This window comes from Indicator indicator, chromosome 37 (assembly GCF_027791375.1).
Source record: "Indicator indicator isolate 239-I01 chromosome 37, UM_Iind_1.1, whole genome shotgun sequence".
NCBI lineage: Eukaryota > Metazoa > Chordata > Aves > Piciformes > Indicatoridae > Indicator > Indicator indicator.
Genome location: NC_072046.1, coordinates 4,830,901 through 4,846,651, shown reverse-complemented (window position 1 = coordinate 4,846,651; position 15,751 = coordinate 4,830,901). Strand labels below are relative to the sequence as shown.

At 49.3% G+C, this 15,751-nt stretch overlaps 2 protein-coding genes and 1 gene segment (V, D, J or C); 1 reads left to right on the top strand and 2 right to left on the bottom strand.

Annotated features, from left to right (window-relative positions):
* The window catches only part of LOC128978522 (T cell receptor delta constant-like), a 71,978-nt gene extending 59,889 nt beyond the window's left edge, over positions 1–12,089 (bottom strand). The window contains 2 exon segments of the C gene segment in view: positions 10,968–11,263; positions 12,041–12,089. Coding sequence covers positions 10,968–11,263; positions 12,041–12,089 — 345 coding nt within the window.
* LOC128978512 (M1-specific T cell receptor alpha chain-like) overlaps positions 1–15,751 on the bottom strand; it is a 118,563-nt gene that overhangs the window by 92,348 nt on the left and 10,464 nt on the right. The window lies entirely within an intron of this gene.
* On the top strand, positions 14,316–14,997 carry LOC128978528 (feather keratin Cos2-3-like). The gene is made up of 2 exons (XM_054396469.1): positions 14,316–14,345; positions 14,674–14,997. The coding sequence occupies exon 2, from the start codon at positions 14,695–14,697 to the stop codon at positions 14,995–14,997; it is 303 nt and encodes a 100-aa protein (XP_054252444.1). The 5' UTR covers positions 14,316–14,345; positions 14,674–14,694.

The window sequence follows — 15,751 nt, the reverse complement described above, 5'->3', positions numbered from 1 at the left end:
CATAGTCCATTCCGGCTATTTCAGATGTAGATGATTCCAAAGAGTCAAATCACAGGAAAAACAGCAAACAGCTTGTTTCCTCGCAGATGGAGCGAAGGAAGGAACAGGGACTCTCAGGTGACTCAGGGCTCTCAGGGTTCGTGCACCGTAGATCTCATGAACTCTCCTCTTGGGCACGATGCTGTATCTGCGCAACACTCTGAATTCAACCTCTCTCAGCCAAAGTTAGATTTCTTTGTGGAATACACTGAATTTCACCATTTTCTTGCATCACCCAATAGGTGTGACCAGGACCTTCAGCAGAAACCACCCCTCGGACAGGTTTGGCCTCTCCTGAGGGAGAAAATACCCAAACAGTTTTGCCTAACAGATTCTTTTCTCTGATAACAGGAACTCTATCACCTTCTTCCTTTCGCAACAAATCTGATTGGGCAGGTCCAGCTCGATTCACTGAACCTCTACTATTCACCAACCAGGTTGCTTGTGCTAAATGTTTCTCCCAGTTTTTCAAAGATCCACCCCCCATGACTTTGAGAGTGGTTTTCAGCAAACCGTTGTAGCGTTCGATCTTCCCTGCAGCTGGTGCATAGTAGGGAATGTGGAATATCCACTCAATGCCGTGCTCTTTGGCCCAGTTTTTTACAAGATTGTTCTTGAAATGAGTTCCGTTGTCCGACTCAATCCTCTCTGGAGTTCCGTGTCTCCACAGGATTTGTCTTTCCAGACCAAGAATGGTGTTACGTGCAGTTGCATGAGGAACTGGATAAGTTTCCAGCCATCCAGTGCTTGCCTCTACCATAGTCAGCACATACTGCTTACCAGATGGAGAACGAGGTAGAGTGATGTAGTCAATCTGCCAGGCTTCACCATACTTGTACTTGGACCATCGGTCACCGTACCACAAGGGCTTGATCCGCTTTGCCTGCTTAATAGCAGCACAAATGTCACAGTCATGGATGACTTGTGTGATAGCATCCATGGAAATGTCAATGGATCTGTCACGAGCCCATCGGTAGGTTGCATTTCTGCCTTGATGTCCTGACGAGTCATGGGCCCACCGAGCTAAGAACAGCTCACCTCGGTGTTTCCAGTCAAGATCAGGATCAGGATCAGAGTTTGTGTCCACCTGGGAAACTCTTGCAGCTAGATCTGCCTGATGGTTGTGTTGTTGTTCCTCTGTAGCTTTGCTCTTAGGAATGTGAGCATCGATGTGTCTCACTTTCACTGGGATTCTCTCAATGCGAGCAGCAATGTCTTGCCACAGATCTGCAGCCCAGATTGGCTTTCCTTTCCTCTGCCAGCCATTCTTCTTCCAGTCTTTCAGCCAACCCCACAAGGCATTGGCTACCATCCACGAGTCGGTGTAGAGATAAAGCTTTGGCCATCTCTCACGTTCAGCTATGTTAAGAGCTAGCTGGACAGCTTTTACCTCTGCAAATTGACTGGATTCTCCTTCTCCATCTCTCGCTTCTGCAACTCTGCGCGTTGGACTCCACACTGCAGATTTCCATCTCCGCTTGTTCCCAACAAGACGACAGGAACCGTCTGTGAACAAAGCATATCTCTTTTCATCATCAGACAGATCACTGTAAGGAGGAGCTTCCTCAGCGCGAGTTACTCTCTCCTCTGGAGGTTTTGCACAGCTTGTGCCTTCTGGCCAGTTTGTGATCACCTCCACCAAACCAGGCCTTTCGAGATTTCCCATTCGAGCTCGCTGTGTTATCAGAGCCATCCACTTAGACCAGGTAGCATCTGTTGCATGATGTGGTGAAGAACCTTTGCCTTTGAACATCCAATTCAGAACTGGTAGTCTAGGAGCTAGAAGAAGTTGTGACTCAGTTCCAATCACTTCAGAAGCAGCTTTCACTCCTTCATAAGCAGCTAAAATCTCTTTCTCTGTTGGAGTGTAGTTTGCCTCTGAGCCTCTGTAGCCACGACCCCAGAAACCAAGAGGACGTCCTCGTGTCTCACCTGGAGCTCTTTGCCATAAGCACCAGGTTGGACCATTGTCACTCACGGCTCGTGTACAGAATGTTCTTAATGTCTGGACCAGTTCGGACAGGTCCCAGACCCATCGCTTGGACTACCTCTCGCTTGATCTGGTCAAAGGCTGCTTGTTGCTCAGGACCCCATTGGAAACTGTTTCTCTTTCGAGTCACATCATAGAGAGGTTTCACAATCTGACTGTATCCAGGAATGTGCAGTCTCCAAAATCCCACTATGCCTAGGAAGCGCAGAGTTTCTTTCTTGTTGGTGGGATTTGCCATGGTGGAGACTCTGTTTATCACATCCATTGGGATGTGACGGCGACCATCTTGCCACCGCACTCCCAGAAACTGGATTTCTCTGGCAGGTCCTTTCACCTTGTCTCGCTTGATAGCGAAACCAGCTTGCAAGAGAATGTCAATGATTTTGTTACCTTTCTCGAAGACTTCTTCAGCAGTCTCACCCCAGACGATGATGTCATCGATGAACTGAATGTGTTCTGGAGCTCCACCTTTCTCCAAAGCATCATGGATCACTGCATGGCAGATGGTTGAACTGTGAATCCACCCCTGGGGCAAACGATTGAATGTGTACTGACTGCCTCTCCAGGTGAAAGCAAACTGAGGCCTGCATTCCTCTGCTATGGGAATAGAGAAGAAAGCATTAGCAATGTCTATGGTAGCATACCATTTGGCCTGCTTGGATTCCAGCTCATATTGGAGTTCCATCATGTCTGGTACAGCTGCACTCATGGGTGGAGTTACTTCATTCAAGGCACGGAAATCAACTGTCAGACGCCACTCTCCATTCTGCTTTCGCACAGGCCAGATTGGACTGTTGAAAGGTGAATGAGTTTTGCTGATGACCTTCTGACTCTCCAGCTGACGAATCAAGTTTTGGATGGGCACCAAAGAGTCACGGTTGGTTCTGTATTGTCTGTGATGCACAGTTTGAGAAGCAACCGGCAGCTTTACATCCTCTATCTCATGTTGTCCCACAACTGCAGATTCATCTGAAAGCTCAGGTCTAATGGACAACTTCAATTTTCCTCCATCAATTTCTACAGTTGCTATTCCAAAAGCCCATTTGTAACCCTTAGGGTCTTTAAAACGCCCTTCTCTCAGAAAGTCAATTCCCAAAATACAAGGTGCATTAGGACCTGTTACAATAGTATGTTTCTTCCACTGCTTCCCAGTTAAACTTATATCAACCTCTATCTTAAACAACTCTTGAGATCCACCAGTGACTCCCTGAATAGTTATAGATTCTCCCCCTTGATAATTTGATGGTATTATGGTGCACTGAGCTCCTGTGTCAACCAAGGCCCTGTACTTCTGAAATTTTGAAGTGCCAGGCCACTGGATGTACACATCCCAATAGATTCTGTTATCTCCATTATCCCTTACCTCCCCCTGGCGGAAGGCAGGGCACCCCTAATGGTGGGGATTACCTCCACATGTACAGCCGGCACAATGTCCAGCACCAGAATTAGGATCACTGTTGGAGCTATCAGAGTTGTTCTGGGAAACTGAGGAAGCGACAGCTACCCTCCTGGTATTGCTACCTCGGGATCTGCCCCTCTGCAGCTCCCGTAACCTCTTGAAAAGATCAGAAGTTGGTTGACCATCCCATCTGTTCATGTTCTCACCAAACTGATCACGCAGAGTTATCCAGATACTGCCACGTGATTGCCTCTGCTGTCTGTTTTGGTTTGACCTATTCTGGAATGGCCTTCTTGGAGCACGTCTGTTCCTAACAGCTGAAACTTGTATCCATCTGGAGGAAGAGGAATCAGAATCATCCCCCTTCATCAAGTTGGATATGGAGGTTTTAAGTTCCTCCTTCAGCTCTTTCATGCAATTCTCATCTTTCCAGACAAAGTTTCAATGGCTGAAACCAAAGAAGTACGTGCAAGACTATCCTCCAACTGCCTCATTTGGTCAGTGAAATGGCCAACAGTAGGAGGCACTCCACCATAATTTCTTGCCACAATCCTGCTTGCCAGAATAGTAGCATAATTAGGAGGAGCAAGCTTAATGAGCTTTTTGGCAAGGCCTGTTCCAACAGGAATTTCATCAGGATTCAGAGTCTTATGATCTCCATACATTACTTCTCTCACAGCAAACTCTCTCAGACGCTTGATTCCCTCAGCTATTGTGGTCCAAGGCTTAGGGTTCCATGGTAAATCATCTCTGCTGGGGTACCTCAGCGAGACTGCCAGTAGGAGGCGTGCCCACAGAGAAACTTTACCAATGCACTTGCCTAGATGCCTGTCTATGCCTGTATCCTTTGAGAGCATCCCCAACTGAGAGGCCGACTTGTCGCCTACCACCAATGCTGGGGCTCCCATATCAAAACACCTGGCTAGCCAAGACAGGACTGGCTCATTATCTCCTCTGATGTAATCCTTCCTCACATGTCTAATTTCCTGTCTGGGTGCATTAGCTGACTGTATGTCATCCTCCTCCTCCTCATCATCATCATCCTGAGGTCGCTGTCCCCATAATCCTATTTTAATCCTCCGTTGAATTTCTTTGAGTTCAGAGGCACTACCAGCAGTTGCTAATCTACTAGGGTCTACATCCTGACCTACATCTCCATCATCCATGTGGGGTCTCAAGAGGTCTACCAGAGTTTTAAGGCTAACCCTCTCTTCCTCATCAGAAGGATCTTTCTTAACAGAGGGACCCTGAGTAGAAGGACCCTCATCTCCATCTGCACTATCTCCTGCAGCATCTGCATCTCCTTTACGCTTTCTGGTTACAGTGGCCACCAAATTTACTGGCTTGGTTTTCACATTCACAGCAGAGTTGGAAGAGCAAGTAGCCTTATGTCTTTCTTGACACAGTGCTATCAGTAGCCATATGATTATTCCAAGAAGCAACAAAATTAAGATTAAGGCTAGTACAAGATATCTAGGGTACCACTGGTTCCAAAGACCCTCTGTAGTTGTAAGAGGAGTAACAAACTCATATGTGTCTGCTAGCAGATCCATAGTTGAGTTACCATAGCTTCTTAGCCCAATAAGACCACAACAGAATTCACCAACATTCAGTAACTTGTTCTTAACCCAAAGAAACGACTTATATGCCACATATCTCACAATCTTGTCTATCATGCAAGAAATGGCCCATCTGTAAACAATCACACCGATAATAGATGAAATAAAATTACTCAAAATCCAAAACAGCTTCATTTTGCTTCCTAATCTGAGCAGAAATAAATCAAACAAGCAATCGAGCCCCACGTTGGGCGCCAAAAATAAAAAGTGTGTCGGTGTGAGCTGAAATTCCCCCCCCCACCAACAATAACCAGGCTAGCCCAGTCTGGAAGCAAATGAAAAGCTGTATTTACAAGCAGAGTCTAAAATCTACAATGAAATGCAATGAATATGTACAAATATACAAAATTCACAACATTCACAAATATATACAATCAACAGAAAAAGCACAATCGATCTCCCTTTGCTTCCCCCCAAGGGGACCCTCCCAAAGGGGCCTCCCTCTCCCAGGAGCTTCCCCCCCAGACCCCCCTGGACAGAGAAGCAGAGTTAGTTAAGCAGAAAGTTGTTAACTTAGCTGCCAAGGTCAGTGTGTTATCTTCAGCCAGAAGAGAAGAAGAAACAGCAGCCAGACAGCCCAGCAACTGCCCCCACTGCCGAACGCAGAATGTGCAGAGTGCCTACTTTGTTTTGGGTAATAGTTCTTAAACATTTCTATCTATCCAATGGAAGTGTTTAGAACAATCGTTATTTTGCTTTCTTACACCCAATAGTGACTTATTTACATTCTTTCATTTTCTCTGTTCTGAATTTTGCAAGGAAAAATTAAAAAGACAGTTTCAAACCATCACAAGGGGTTAAAGAGAAGGGTAACATCTTAACAGATGTCAACATGAAGAAGAACTTCTCTACTGTAAGGGTCATAGAGCATTGGAAGAGGCTGCCCAGAGAGGTTGTGGAGTCTCCTTCTCTGGAGACTTTCAAGACCCATCTGGATGTGTTCCTGTGTGACCTGTGCTGGATTCTATGGTCCTGCTCTGGCAAGGGGGTTGGACTCGAAGATCTCCAGAGGTCCCTTCCAACCCCTAACATCCTGTGAGCTATGATCTTAATAGATGTTTACTGTAGTTCTGATGACAAGGAGGAACAAGCAGAGGAGGCCCTCTATGAACAGGCTGGAGCAGCCTCACAATCACAGGTCCTTATGGTAAACTTCTGCTTCCTCTGTGTTTGATGAATGGACTACACAGCAGCCAGAAGGTTCCTGGAGTGCATTGACATCAACTTTATCAGCCAAGTCATAGATGAGCCAGCAAGGAGAGGTGCTCTGCTGGAGCCATTACACCCCCTGGGAAAGTGATAGAGCAGCTAATCTTGGAAACAATTTCCAGGCACATTAAAGACAAGAGGTGATCGAGGGTAGTCAGCATGGATTTACCAAGGAGAAGTGATGTTTGACCATGCTATGATGAAATAACTTGGGAGACAATGAAAGAGTGGTGGATACAATCAGCCTTGATTTCAGTATGGTTTTCTGCACTGTCTTCCACTGGATCATTACAGAGAAGCTGTTGATCATCAGGCTGGATAAGCAGACAGTGGATTGAAAACTGCCTGAACAGTGTTCAGTCAATGGGTCATGATCCGTGGAACAAAGACTAGTTGGGGACTTGTCACGATCCCATGGTGGATAATTTGGCAGAAGTTCAACCCCCTTGCTTTCCAGCTTGTCCTCAGATATCAGAGGGGCTGGAGGCAGCTGAGCTTAACTTCTGAGTGATGTCCAATTGGATATTTTATGGTGACTTGCTTAACATTCTTGGGAACTGAATTAACACTCAAAACAGAGCCATGTGCCAAACCACTTTATTTAACAGGCAACAGGTAGAGCTACCAGGATGGTCCCAGCTGTAGAGAGCACTGCACCATGACAGTGTGAGCAGGAATAGTGCTAACGGGAACAGCAGGCTGGAGTGGTGAGCAGGAACAGCACCAGCAGCCAGCAGAAAGGGCAGCCCAGAAACAGCAAGCAGGAATAGCAGCTCTCAGAGATGATGATGGCAGTGGTGGCCCCACAGCATATCACAGAATCATAGAATGGTCTGGGTCGGAAGGGACCTCCAAAGGTCATCCAGTCCAACCCCCTCTGCAGTCAGCAGGGACATCCTCAACTAGATCAGGCTGCCCAGAACCCTGTCAAGCCTCACCTTGAATATCTCCAGGGATGCAGCTTCAACTACCTCCCTGGGCAACCAATTCCAGTGTTCCACCACCCTCATGGTAAAGAATTTATTCCTAACATCCAATCTAAATCTGCTCTTCTCTTCTCTTCTCTTCTCTTCTCTTCTCTTCTCTTCTCTTCTCTTCTCTTCTCTTCTCTTCTCTTCTCTTCTCTTCTCTTCTCTTCTCTTCTCTTCTCTTCTCTTCTCTTCTCTTCTCTTCTCTTCTCTTCTCTTCTCTTCTCTTCTCTTCTCTTCTCTTCTTTCTCTTCTCTTCTCTTCTCTTCTCTTCTCTTCTCTTCTCTTCTCTTCTCTTCTCTTCTCTTCTCTTCTCTTCTCTTCTCTTCTCTTCTCTTCTCTTCTCTTCTCTTCTCTTCTCTTCTCTTCTCTTCTCTTCTCTTCTCTTCTCCCTTCACAGCAGGCCTCTGCAAACAGTCTCTCTCTGTCCTTCTTGTAGCTCCCTTCAAGTACTGGAAGTTCGCTGTTAAGTCTCCCTGGAGCCTTCCCTTCTCTAGGCTGAACAACCCCAACTGCCTCAGCCTGTCCTCGTAGCAGAGGTGCTCCAATCCCTTGATCATTTTCGTGGCCCTCCTCTGGACCTGCTCCATCAGCTCCATGTCCTTCCTGTATTGAGGGCTCCAGAGAGGAACTCAGCGCTGCAGGTGAGGTCTCACCAGAGCAGAATAAAATGGCAGAATCTCCTCTCTGGGTCTGCTGGCAACGCTGATTTTGATGCAGCCCAGACTGCCATTGGCCTTCTGTGCTGCAAGCTCATACTGCCTGCTCATGTCCAGCTTATCATGCATCAGAGCCCCTAAGACCTTTTCCTCAGGGCTGCCATCTGTGACCTCATCCCCCAGCCTGTATTGATAGTGAGGATTGTCCCAGCCCAGGTGCAGAACCCTGCACTTGCTCTTGGTGAACCTTGTGAGGTTCACCTGGGCTACCTCTCCAGCTTATCCAGGTCCCTCTGGATGCCATCCTGTCCCTCTGGTGTACTGACAGCACCACAGAGTTTGGTGCCATCTGCAAACCTGCTGATGGAGCCCTCAATCCTGCTGTCTATATCATTGATACAAATATTAAACAGCACAGGTCCCAGTACAGACCCACGAGAGGGGTGCCCCAGCAGATGCCCAGCAGCCTGTCCCAGCAGATCTCTAGCAGCCACCACGTGATGAGGTCTTTTGTAACTTCACACAGTTGCTGAAAATAGCCATGTCCCCTCAACTCAGCAGGGGAACACATGCCTGGTGCTGTTGCTAGAGAATCTCCTGGGTACTGAAGTCCATCTGTAGACACCAGGTGCAGGAGCAGGGTACTAGGCCCAGCCTCCCTGTATTGGCTTCAAATGTAGCTCTGCGTGCATGGCAGCCAGAGGGGTGAAACCTCTGTGGCTCAAATTGTTCTCCCAGCAATGTTCATACAAATCCATAAATATTTTTCAGTCCCTTACACCCTGTTGTGGTCAAGGGGGCAATATTATTTATTAATTACCCTTATAACAATAGTAAATGATATGGCAAACAGGTATTAATAAAAATAGTAACCCTTTATTATTAAAATTGCCAAAACTTATTGAATAGGAGCCTTGTATGGTTGGAAGATCTATTTACAATGGGAATATGCAGTCTTAGGGCAAATACAAACTATCCTATGCAAATTAGGAGGCAACAGCTTGGAAAGAGAAGGTCTTGGAGAGCAGATAGCGCTCAGTTACAGCAGGGGGAGGCTCAATAAGAACCGTTAAACCCAAATGGCAATGAATTAGTTACTCACAGCTATTTTTACCCACATGGGGGATGCTGCAGCTGTGTTAGCTTTGGGGCACTCTCGTACAGTGCGGCACAGCAGATTGCCGGCATGAAAGGTTCACCGTGTGGTCCCAGGCTGATCTGGCTGCAGTGGACAGTGAGCAGTTAACAACACTCTTGGCCGTGAGCACTTGCTTGGTTCCTGGGGAAACTGAGGCACGGCACAAGTCTGGTGGCAAGGGGAAGCAGACTAGGCAGATCTGGCTTCTAGGCTTGTGGCTTCTTCGGCTTGCTGTGTATGGCTCATGGCTTTATCCCAGGCTCTGGACCAGGCACTCGAGGCAGGGCAGGGCAATGAGAGGCAGCTTCTACAAGACAGGTGCAAGTAGGCTTGAAGCAAGGCCTTGAGCAAGGCAAGGCTTCAGCAGGCTTGAGCAAGGCAAGGCAAGGCTGACTACCAAGACACTTGTATATATCTATATCTATATCTATATATCTATATATATATATCTATCTATCTTTCCAGAGATCGATTGATCCAATGGGGCACTGAAGCTAACCTGTGGCTGCCCAATGGAAAGGCGTTCTGCCAGGCTATAGCCATAAAAGGCATAAACAAAGACCTTGTATCTGGGTGAGCAGTGGTCAGCTTATGTGCTTTCACCCCTGGTAAACACCTTGTTTACCAGGCAGGCAGGAGTTCTGGCCCCTTTTCCTGTTCCTTTTGCCCTGTTTTCCTGCAGGAGGGAGCGGAGAGAAAGGGACCCTGTCTAGACATCTTAAGGCCTTTCTGGATTTGTACTGAGTTTGACACACCCCTTAATGACATCTCCTTTCAGCACAAAACTGCTCTGGTTTGGGGAGAATCCGCTGAAGAGGCAAAAAGAGGATGGATGAGCTGGAGCATCTCTTCTATGAGGAAAGGCTGGGAGAGCTGGGACTGTTCAGCACAGAGAAGGGAAGGCTGGGGTGAATCTTGTCAACAGAATAAATACCTGAAGGAAGTGTGTGGTAGATTGACCCTGTCTGGATGCCAGGTGCCCACCAAGCTGGAGGTCAGAACCCTCCTCAGCTAGAGTGAGGAGAGAAAGGGTAATGAAAGGCTGATGGGTGGAGAGGAGGACAGGGAGCCCTGGCACACGTTGCCCAGAGAGACTGGTGATTGTTTCTCCTTGAAGACATTCAAAAGGTATTAAGAGGAAGAGAATGAATCCCAGCAGCAGAGCCACCTGCCTGGGAAGCTGGCCACAAGTGAACATAGGAGCAGGTTGGAAACAAGGAAAAGAAAGGGAAAGACTTGGCAGATACTCTCCCAGGGAAGCCCCTGGGTGACCAGAAAAGGATTGCAGAGCCTCTCCCTCCAACAGGGCCACAGGAAACCCCACCAGGACAAAACTGTTTTCCTGCATTGGACTTGGCACTTGAGCTGAGGCTTCTGCTAGCACATGCCATGGACATCCTGGGTTGTCTCAGTTCCAGCAGTAAAATGAAGCCTCCATGAAGGAAGGGGTTGGGCATGAGCCAGGAAATGAAAAGGCAGTATTAGGAAAACATGCACACAGCCCATGTCATTAGCTGGGATGTTTTCTGTTCAGCAGCAGCACCTTCACAAATGGCTACTCCAGAGCCATTCAAGTTCTCCACAGCCCAGCCTCTGCCTCCACATGGTTCCTTTTTTGGTGGCATTACCTTGGGTTGCCGGGGGATGAGGTGGGGACACAAGCAGCAGCAAGGATCCATTGTAGATTGCCACCACCTAACCAGAGCCACTGGGCAGAACAACCACATAACCACAGTGAAATAATGGGAACCTGAGACTCTTTCAGCTCCTTCCTCTCTAGCCACAGACTCTGTCCTCTCCTGGAAGACGATCCTGTCCTGCATTTGCTCAGGAGAAACAATGCTGCCAGGGGAGAGCTGAGGGCTTCTTCCTCCCAAGCTCAGCCTTGCCCAGACACATTCCCCACCCTCCCATGGCTTCTTGCACAGCCAAGCAAGCTCCTGCACCAGGGTGTCACTCACAGCACAGAGGTACAAGGCACTGTCAGAGACCTCCACTTCCTCCAGCTGCAGCAGGCTGTATTTCCCCGTGGTGTTCAGCAGCGTGGTCAGACGGCCGCTGGGCTTGGGACCAGCTGCTACCTGATGCGAGAGCAGCTGGGGAGCTTGGCCTTTCTTCTGCTGGTACCAGAACAAGTAAGGACTGTAGGAGGTCTGGTAAGTGCATTTGATCTGGAAGGTGTCTCTCTGCTTCACTGTGACTTGTCCTTCTTGCTGGCTGACAGTGACCTGCCCCATGGTGCCTGGAAGAGAGCAAAGGTAAGAGACTGTATAGTGAAATGCCCCTAGAGTACCCCACAGGGATACACCCAGGGAGAGCTGAGTTTTCACACAGCTCTTCCATTGTCTCTCTTTTGCTGCCTGTAGTGCCTGGCCCTGCTGCATTGCATCCAGGACAGCATCAGAAGAGTGAGAGATCATTGGAAATCCTGAATGATGTTTCTCAGTTATCCTCATTCCCTTTTCTCTGGGATTACTCCAAAGTCATGGGAAAGACGGAAAATGAACCCCTGACCTTGTGGGCATGCAGGAGAAATGGAGAGCCAGGGCATGCTGCATGACATGTGCCAGCCAGGAGAGAGACTGAGACAGCCTGAGAATGTCAGTGGCATGAGAGAGCTTTCATGTCCCTGCTTCAGCTTTCCAAAGCCCTCTGTGTTTGGGCTGCAAGGTCAGAAATTGTGTAGTACCCAGAGAGAAAAGAGCTTCTGCAGTGCCATGGCTGTGAAACACTGGGCTCAGAGAGAGAAGCAGAGAGGGGCAGAGAGTGGTGGACAGCTGGCAAGAGGAAGGCAAGAGGGCTGAGATGATCAGGAGAGGAGCTTCTGCTTCTGCATCTGAGGTCTCCTGTTCCATCAGGACCAGCACCTGGAGAAAGCAGCTGCAAAGCCACTTGTGTGAGCTGATGGTACCCAACCCTGGCCCATAATTGCAGAGCAGCTCCTGCAGAAATCTGCTGAGGGTATGAGGGTGCCCTGGGCAGAAGAGGAACCATGCTTGCAGTGCAAGGCAGTGCTTACCCAGTGGGTGCCTGAGGAAGGCAGCCAGGATGAGATAGCCGAGGCGCATGCTGAGATCGATCCTGCTGCTTGTGTGAGAGAGACTCCAAAGCCCACACGTCCCAGGCAGAGCCCCAGGAGAGCAGAGCTGCCGGAAATTACTCTGCCAGTGCCACAGGACTGCACTGGGGAGGAGAAAATGCTGCTTCTCAACACACCTGCAGTGCCTGTGCTGTGGTCTTCTCCAGCAGTGACACATGTTGCTCCTGCAGCCAACAGCTTCTGCTGCTCCCAGGGGAGGGATAAAAGGGGGAGAGGCCTGTACCTGGAGACCAACCTCTCTGACACGTTGTCCTGTGCACAACTTGGGAGTCTCTCTTTGCTTGTTCCTTGTGTCTACAATCTCAGGAGTCAGAAGCCTTTGTCTGGTTTGGGCTGTCCTTGCTCCTGCAGTGTCTAACCCTATGCTCCTGTCAGCACTCCCCACCCACTCTGCCCCTCAGTCCCAGGCAGAAGAATCCAGAAGAATTTCTCTCAAGAACAATCACTCATTCCCAGTCCCTTCTCAAAGCAGCTTTCCTTAGATCATTTTGGTCAGGCCCAGAACCTGCACAAAATCTCAGGAAGATTCATTCCAGTGCTAGAGAATTTTCAGACTCAAAGTGAAATATAAAATAAGTTTCTAAATAGAATTTGAAGCTTCCAAAGGTTGCCTGTTGCCTCTTGTCCTGTGACTGTGTACTTTGAGGACAGCCTTGCTCCATCTTTTCCACATCCTCCAAATACACAGATACCCACAAGGTGTCCCTTGATCATTTCACTAAGGCCCCATTCCCTCATGCTCACTACATCACGTTCTCAGCTCCCTTGGGGACATTCACTGGACTCACTGCTACATTTCCTACACTCCCAGGAGTTCCAAACTGAGCACAGGACCCCAAGCATTCTCTCATGAGAACCAAAGAGGAGAAGGCTCCACGCAGTGTCTCTGCTGCTGACATCTTTGCCAAGACATCTGAGGGTGCAGCTGTTCTGCCTTGCCACAAGGGAACACTGCTGAGTCACCTTCAGCCAGTGCCCAGCAGGCACCCCAGGCATTCCCAGCTCTGACCCAGAGCCTCTGACTCCAGCACGGTCCAAGCTCCATCAAGGTGTTGAAAGATGTCTGGTGCCAGCGGAACTGATTGCTGCTGACTCAGCCCTTGGCAGAAAAATCCTTTTGTGTTTTGTTCTACCTGTATGGTGCCTTATGGTGAGAATTGCAGCACAAATTCATCCTGCACAAAATGTGTGAAGCCAAAAAGAAACTGCAGCTGCGCCTGGCTCCATGTTCCTCTCTCCATCTCTGCAGCAGCTTTCTCACTGGGCTCATTCTCCTCCTCACTTCTCATCAGCTGCCAAAGGCTGCTCCATGTGTCTGACCAGGCTTCTATTGCAGGATGAAAGCTCAGGCAGTTCCCAACTACAAGGCAAGAAAGGGATTTCCCTTGGGCTGATTTTGTCCAAGCAAAAAATCCAGTCTGCAGTGGAACCATTGCTGTGGGATTATGAACCTGGTAGCAGCAGAGGGTGAGGTCTGCAGGGACAGGAAAAGGAGGGCTCAGGACACAAGCTGCATGTCCTGCATCTCCAGCAGGATGGTGGCATCACCACTTGATTGCATGGGGAAAAAACTGTTGACAGGGCACACAAGGAGCAACACACAAAGGAACATCACTACTGGCAGATGCTGCTGCTGGCACTGAGGGACCAGTCAAAACTGTCCAGATTTTTTCCCTCTGTGCAGTGTTATGCAGCACAACAAAGAGACCAGAGGAGGCCACAACAAGTGACCATTGGGTTGAGCTGAAGAGAGTGGACAAGGACAGGACAGGTCCTCATACACAGGAGCCCATGGAGTCCAGCTGAGAATCACCAGATCTTCTTCCTGACAACAGCACACTAAACAGCCCCAAAAGAGTGACCCAGGCTGACATCATTGCTCTCATTTGGAGCAGCACCTCCAGCATCTGAGCTGAGCCTTCTGCCTGCACTCCTGCATTCCTGCCCTGGAAATCCTGAGGCATTTCCACCCAGTGCTCACAAGAAGCCTTCACTGGGGCATGGGCCTGCCACAGACAGGGAGATGAAAAGGCAGCAGTGCAGGAAATGAGAGCACAGCCATGTCCTCAGCTGTGATGCTTTGCATTCAAGATGAGCCTCTGCAAAAATTGTTACCTCTGCCAAGCTTGCTTCTGATCCTGCAGCAATGAAGGGCAGGTATAAAAGGCAGCCCAGCTCCTGCTCTCTCATCCACTTCTCTTGCCTCCTTCTATTTGGGAACCAGGTGAGTCTGAAGCCCCTTCTGCTCCTCTTTCAAAACAAGATCTCCCCTCGATGGAGCTCTCAGCTGCTCTTGCCTCTGTTCTGTCCTGATGTTTGGGTCTTCTTGTGAGGACAGAGGGAAGCAGGAGAAGGTCTGCTTAGGGAGGGGCTGGGAGGTGGCTGAGGGAGCTTTTGGTTCCTGAAATCAGAGACAGCCTCCCTGGGCCAGGCTGCTCTTTATAGGGTGCTGAAGCCCCACTCAGTCTTGGCCTTGGCTCCTTTGTGATAATGTCACCAGGCTGCTCCTCACCCAGCTGCCTTCTCTGCTTCCTCCCTGCCCTCTCTCCCAGGTGCACCTCCCCCCTCCAGACATGTCCTGCTATACCCAGTGCCTGCCCTGCCGGCCCTGCGGCCCAACCCCGCTGGCCAACAGCTGCAATGAGCCCTGTGTCAGACAGTGCCAGAGCTCCACGGTGGCCATTGAGCCTCCAGCTGTGGTGGTGACCCTGCCCGGCCCCATCCTCAGCTCCTTCCCGCAGAACACCGTTGTGGGCTCCTCCAGCTCCGCTGCTGTTGGCAGCATCCTCAGCTGTGAGGGAGTGCCCATCAACTCTGGCTGCTGTGACCTCTCTGGCATTTCCAGCAGCTCCTATGGCAGAAGGTACCTGCGCTGACAGAGCTGCTGGGGAAGCCCAGGGAGACACCTCCAGGAGCTCAGAAGGTGCTGCTGGGCAAAGAATGGAGACCTTGGATGTCTTTGCTTGGCTTTGTCTTTCCCTTTCCTTGTTTGCTTTGCTTCCCCTTGGCAGCCAGGTCCCCAGCCTGGAGGGGACCCTCTGCCTCCTCTTCTGCTTTGAGGCAGACAGCCAGACATCATGCAGGAACTTCTCCATGGCTATGGACCAGAGAATCTTGAGGGCTTTTGGGCATTCCTGCACTGCTGTCCTCCACTTACAGTGACTTTGTTTGCCTCTTTTGACTCATTAAAGTTCTGCTGCATTCAAACCTGGCCTCTGTGTGGTCCTTTTTTTGTGGACACTGTACAAGGAGTGGAAGAAAGGACAGCTAGAATGGGGACATATAGGGAAGCTGCCTGAGCAGCGAAAGACCTGCTTAGAAAAGCTAAAGCTCAGTTAGAATTAAGTCTATCCAGAGAGAGCAAGGGGAACTGCAAAAGTTTCTACAGGTACATTAATGGCAAAAGGAAGACTAAGGCAGGTGTGGGCCCCCTCAGAAAGGAAAGGGCAGAACTAGTTACAAGTGCCATGGAGAAGCTTCTCAACAACTTCTTTACCTCAGTCTCTGCTGGCAAGGGCCAGAGCCACACTCCCAGAGTCACAGAAGATAATGTCAGGGGGTGGTAGAAGGAACTCCCCATTGAGGGTGAAGATCAGGTTTGTGACCTCCTGAAGACCTTGAGAGTGTACA